Source organism: Heteronotia binoei, chromosome 4 (assembly GCF_032191835.1).
Source record: "Heteronotia binoei isolate CCM8104 ecotype False Entrance Well chromosome 4, APGP_CSIRO_Hbin_v1, whole genome shotgun sequence".
Classification (NCBI taxonomy): domain Eukaryota; kingdom Metazoa; phylum Chordata; class Lepidosauria; order Squamata; family Gekkonidae; genus Heteronotia; species Heteronotia binoei.
This window is the reverse complement of record NC_083226.1, coordinates 159,379,270-159,385,269: the sequence shown is the minus strand read 5'-3', so window position 1 is coordinate 159,385,269 and position 6,000 is coordinate 159,379,270. Positions and strand designations below refer to the sequence as shown.

General features: G+C 45.2%; 1 protein-coding gene across 1 annotated transcript in view; it reads right to left on the bottom strand.

The window, feature by feature from the left end:
- Positions 1-226: 226 nt before the first annotated feature.
- CCBE1 (collagen and calcium binding EGF domains 1) overlaps positions 227-6,000 on the bottom strand; it is a 182,500-nt gene continuing 176,726 nt past the window's right edge. Inside the window, exons 8-11 of the mRNA XM_060236099.1 lie at positions 2,965-3,104; positions 2,823-2,858; positions 1,944-1,979; positions 227-586 (exon numbers count right to left, since the gene is read on the bottom strand). Coding sequence (XP_060092082.1) covers positions 353-586; positions 1,944-1,979; positions 2,823-2,858; positions 2,965-3,104 — 446 coding nt within the window. The 3' untranslated portion in view covers positions 227-352. The remainder of the gene's footprint in view (positions 587-1,943; positions 1,980-2,822; positions 2,859-2,964; positions 3,105-6,000) is intronic.

Here is a 6,000-nt window from a genome sequence, read left to right as displayed (position 1 = left end):
TGATTGAATAGCTTGGTTCTACATTAGGCCTCACCCACAACAGTTAGGGAAAACAACAGCTAGTTTTGAATCTAGCTGTTGTTTTCCCTAAGTTGCTCCTTAGAGCAGGGTTTAAGCTTTCAAGAGTTAAAGCTTTGACTGCTGAACTCGAATCCAGCTCTTCTGCTGCAAATCAACCAGGCTATCTCTGAAACTAGGGAAAGGAATGTAATAGTCCCAATAGAAGTACGTGGACTTATTTTCTATTGACTTCCACAGATGTAAACTGGGACATGTGCAAGTATGCTGGCTTAAGTGACTTTGTGGATCGCCACCCATAAATGTGTATTCTTTCTCCAGTCACCAGTTCTGCTTAATGTTGGTTTCCTCTGCGCATTCTGGAGCTTCTTGATGCAGTCCTTTGCTTGTAGTCCTCTCCAGATCCCAGATCCACCACGTCCTGATAGTTTGGGAATTCCTGAGGTAGTGGAAATTCTTCTGTTGACGAATGAGTCCTGTGCCCAAACACCCTTTCCTGCAGCTCCGCAATGTCATTTCTGATGTCTGCCATCATCAGCAACAGGAAGTCGAAAGAACCTGGTGGCCCCTACAAAATGTTCCAAGTATAATAATCAAGTTACTAGTCCTTCATGGTCCTGGGGCCTTTAAATTTTCAAAGCTCCACTTTTGAAAGGTGACATCACAGAAGCAGGCAAGAATAATTTAATTTAAAAGCCTGAAATAAAAATATCCTGACCTGAATCACCAGCTAAATGCAAATTTCAAATAGACATGGGGCTTTTCTGCAGACTCATTTCCTTTGTGTGTTCCTGTTGCTTTGGGTTTTTTCTTCTGTTCTGTATGTGTTTTTCTCCCTCTAGTGGTTTATTCACTTTATGTCTGGCATAAAAACCTGCAGTTTAAATCTTCAGGGAGATATGCCTGATATAAAAAGGTAAAGATAGTCCCCTGTGCAAGCACTGAGTTGTTATCGACCCAAGGGGTGACATCACATCACATTTTCTTGGCAGACTTTTACAGGGTGGTTTGCCATTGCCTTCCCCAGTCATCTACACTTTACCCCCAGCAAGCCGGCTGCTCATTTTACCAACTTTGGAAGGATGGAAGGCTGACTCAACCTTGAGCCGGCTACCTGAACCCAGCTTTTGCTGGGATCGAACTCAGGTCATGAGCAGAACTTGGGCTGCAGTACTGCAGTTTACCACTCTGTGCTACGGAGCTCCTGATATAAAGCCATGTAATATTGAATTGACCACTAGATGCAGCAAAACGCATGCAGAATAGACCCCCCCTCCAAAAAACCCCCCCTGGAAAACAAAAGCGAGGAATATGAGAATTCAGAAAAGCCCATAATTCAATGTGTCAGACTTTTCTGTCCTCATAGCTGAATGACTTCATGCAGAATCAACAGGGGATGAAAAGAGAAAACCCTAAGAAAGAGTGGCTGAATCTTATGATGTTCCTTTCTACCTACCAAGCAATTTTAACAGTTTAAAAGAAAAACAAAGCATGGATTTATCTGGAGCAGAACAAACGCACATACATGCACACACCCATCAATTCAGAGCTCCACAAATGCTTAAGAGAAGACCCCAGAGCTCCTATGTAGGCTGCTCCACTTGCTGTAACAGGAAGCAGGGCTGCTTGTGTGCACGGCTGTTTTTGTAAAAAAAAAAAACCCAGCAGGAACTAATTTGAATATTAGACCACAATCCCTGCTGCCAGACCAGCTGGAACTGTGCGTTCCTGCTCAAAAAAAAGCCCTGCTTGTGTGATCGAAGTTCCCTCAGTGAAACAAATGGGGGCAAGGCAGTGCTGGCGCTATGCATACACTGATAAAGGCATGATTATTCATTTAACTGTGGCTTGCTAATGAACCCTCAGCAACCATCAGCCTTATGCCTGTTCTTTCTTAAGAGATTGAAATTGAATAAGGTACTTACAGGGGACCCTTTTTCTCCAGGAGCACCTCTCTCCCCCTGCAACAAACACCGTTCTGTTAAATCTGCATAGAACCACAACAGGTAGACTTATTCCACAATTGCTGCGATCACACACATTAAATAATGCACTTTCAATCCACTTTCCAACTGGATTTTACTGTGTGAACCAGGGCTTTTGGGGTAGAAAAAGCCCATCAGGAACTCGTTTGCATATTAGGCCACACCCCTGACATCACCATTGTTTCACATAGGACTTTTTTGTAGAAAAAGCCTGGCAGGAACTCATCTGCATATTAGGTCACACCGCTTGACTGCGTTCCTGTGCGTTCCTGCTCGAAAAAGCCCTGATGAGAACTAACTGGCAAGATCCAGTTGGAAAGTGCATTGAAAGTGAATTGAAAGTACAGTATTTAGTGTGTGTGACTGCAGGAAATGAGACTCTTGTTTGTGTACGCAAAGATCTCTAGGCCATGGTTTCTACACACAACAGTCTCTCTCAGAACTGTCTCTCATTTTCACAAAACAAAATCACTAAACAAGGTCAACTACTTTTTCAGCCAAATCTCACAGCCAACGTGTTTCTGCCACAAGTAATACAACTGGAAGTTTATTGAATCAAAACAACCAGCAGCAGTAGAGTTGGTAAAATCCAATAGCAAAGTGCACTGAAATTGAATTGAAAGTGCATTACTCAGTAAGTGTGAAAGCGGCCCTCGCTGGTCTGATCAATGATGGGACCTTCTTTGCTATCCAGTACAATAAAGTGCCTTGCCTTCAGCTCACTCCCCCTTTTCCCAACCGTAAAGGAGCTGTCTGGCATTTTGCAAGAAATAAAGATATACTTTCTAGGGTGAGGGGGAATAAAATTAGTTTGCTGACCTTTGACCCGTCTCTTCCTGGTGCCCCTGGAGGGCCCTGTAAAACAGAAACAGAGTCCTCAAAAACACATGCAATGGTGCAAGCAACATGCTATAAGTATGCATATTTATGTATATTTATTACATGGAGGTACAATACTGACCACAGGGCCCCTTCTGCCTTGCTTGATATGGGATAAGTCTGGAGATGGTCCCATGGGCCCCATTGGTCCTCTAGGGCCCGGCAGGCCTGGAGAGCCAGGAGAGCCTGGAAATCCGGGGCTCCCTTTTGGCCCAGGGGCACCTACAATCAAAAGGAGACAGTTACAGTTGTCAGTGGAGGGAGTCAGACAGTTATGGAGTAGACAGCATTTTGTAGACTGGTAAAAGCCTAGCTTTGCAAGTCAAAGTGAAAAATATATTCAGCAGGGCTTTTTTTTTGTAGCAGGAACTCCTCTGATGTAGTAGTTTTGGTGTAGTAGTTAAGTGCATGGACTCTTACCTGGGAGTACTGGGTTTGATTCCCCACTCCTCCACTTGCAGCTGCTGGAATGGCCTTGGGTCAGCCATAGCTCTGGCAGAGGTTGTCCTTGAAAGGGCAGCTTTTGGGAGAGCTCTCTCAGCCCCATCTACCTCACAGGGTGCTTGTTGTGAGGGAAGAAGATAAAGGAGAGCTGCTCTGAGACTCTGCGATTCAGAGTGGAGGGTGGGATATAAATCCAGTATCTTCTTCCTCATCTTCTCCCTGATGTAGTCAATCCTCCAAGAGCTGACAGGGCTCTTCATACAGGGCCTACTGTAAGGTCTTGGAGGATTGGCTACATCAGGGGTGTGTGGCCTAGTATGCAAAGGAGTTCCTGCTACAAAAAAAGCCTTGAGGTTCAGCAAAAACAGAGCCTGATTACGGGCATGGAGAGTCTAAGTACGTACTTGGTGGTGGAAAGTGCCATTGAGTCATAGCCAATCTATGGTGACCCCATAGGTTTTTCAAGGTAAGAGATGGACAGATGTGGATTGCCATTGCCTGCCTCTGTGTAACCAACCTTGGACTTCCTTGGAGGTCTGCCATCCCGTGCTAACCAGGGTTGACCCTGCTTAGCTTCCTGAAACCTGACAAGATTGGGCCATCCAGATCAGGGTAAGTACACACTTACACACTTCGATATCCTCCTCATCAAAAGGTATCAAATTAACAAATGTATTCAAACCACAGATGAGATCTGCAAACATAAATAATTCACTGCCCTTGTTGTTCTTACACAACACACTGTGTGAAAGGACTGACGGTGGTTCAGCAAGCACTCCAAGGCTTAATTCACATAAAGTGGAGTGAGGATGGAAGAACATAATGTTGGATTAGATCACGCCATGCGTTCCAGGCCATGCCCACTCCAAGCTGGGGGAGCTGGGCAATTTTGAATCATTAAAAAAAAACAACACCTCCTCCTCCCTATATGAATTGTGTTGAAAATTAACACAATAGGGAGAAAGGTTTGCCAGTCCTTTTCCTGATGTTTTATAGTTACAGGCAGTTAAAAACAAACATAAGGAAACCTTCGGAAATGGAGAAAAACCCCTCCTCCGCCAACTGGAATGTAAGAGTCTACTGGGATGCCCTTACAATCTCACTGTAATATATTACATATTGTCTCTTTATGGCTCAGCTGATTTCCATTGGTGGAGGGAAGAAGAAGACTGCAGATTTATACCCTGCCATTCTCTCTGAATCAGAGACTCAGAGCGGCTTGCAATCTCCTATATCTTCTCCCCCCACAACAGGCACCCTGTGAGCAGTGTTCCCTCTAAGCTGAGTTAGCATGAGTTAGCTCACAAATTTTTTAGCCTCCAGCTCACATATTTATGCCTTAGGTCAGAAAGGATGACCCCAGAGCACACTAATTTATGCAGTAGCTCACAACTTGAATGCCAGTAGCTTACCCCGTTAATACAGTAGCTCACAAAGTAGAATTTTTGCTTACAAGATTCTGCAGCTTAGAGGGAATATTGCCTGTGAGTTGGGTGGGCCTGAGAGGGCTCTCACAGCAGCTGCCCTTTTAAGGACAACTCCTGTGGTAACTATGGCTAACCCAAGGCCATTCCAGCAGATGCAAGTGGAGGAGTGGGGGATCAAACCGGTTCTCCCAGATAAGAGTCTGCACACTTAACCGCTACACCAAACTGGCTCTCTAGAGCCTTTCCATTCCAAAAGAGGAGAGCATGCCTAGAAGAAGCCATTTTGTCTTGCATCCTTAATGAATCCGCAGGGCAGTGATGTCAAACTCATTTGTTATGAGATCCAGATCTTGACCTTGTCGGGTTGGGCCACGTGTGTCATAAAATGTAATGCCAGGCAGGGGAGATATAAACTTTATAAAGGACACAGACAAAGACACACATTCAGCCTAATCCACGTCACTGGCTTGTTGAGCCTCAGCCGACAGAATGAAGAGAGCCAACAGAAAGAAGAGAGAGCCGACAGAAAGTGTAGCTCTGCTGTGTAATTGAGAGAGCCTGTCAAAGCAAGCTCTCCTTCCCCAACTTTCTCCCCAAGGGGAGAGCTTTGCTCTGTAGCTCCTGCGTGATTGAGCAAGCCTGGCAAAGCAAGTTATGATGCGGAAGGAAGCAAGAGAGGGAGAAGGAAGCAGATGACAGTGAGTTGCTTGCAGGCCTGATAGAAGCCTTCCGAGGGCCTGATTCAGATCCCTGGCTGCATGTTTGACACCCCTGCCTTAGGGCTAAAGTAGCCTGTCATAGAGCCGTCCTAGAATGTGTGCCCTTCTCACCACATGACAATCCCTCTCTGGTGCATATTAGGCACTGAACACCACCTAATGAGCATTTTCACATACTACATTTCAAAAGTCCTGGTCTTTGCTTCCTCCTTGTCCTCATTACAGCCCCATGAGGTAGATAAGGCTGAGGCAGAGTGACCGGGCCATGGTCGCCTAGGCAACTTTGTGGCTGAGCTGGGAAACAGAGGACCTTAACAAAGAGGGACTTAGTCTATTAGCCTAATGGTCAATCTGGCCCTGAGTTGGTAGTATTTCTGGCTGATGAATGGCATTGTATGAAAGCAACAACAAGAAGCCTCTGATTTAATTCCTATCTTGCCTCAAGGTCAATTGCTGAGGATATTAAAACAGGGTCACACCTGGCTATCTGGATTTGCACAAAACCTGCTTAGAACTGGAAGCAGAGAT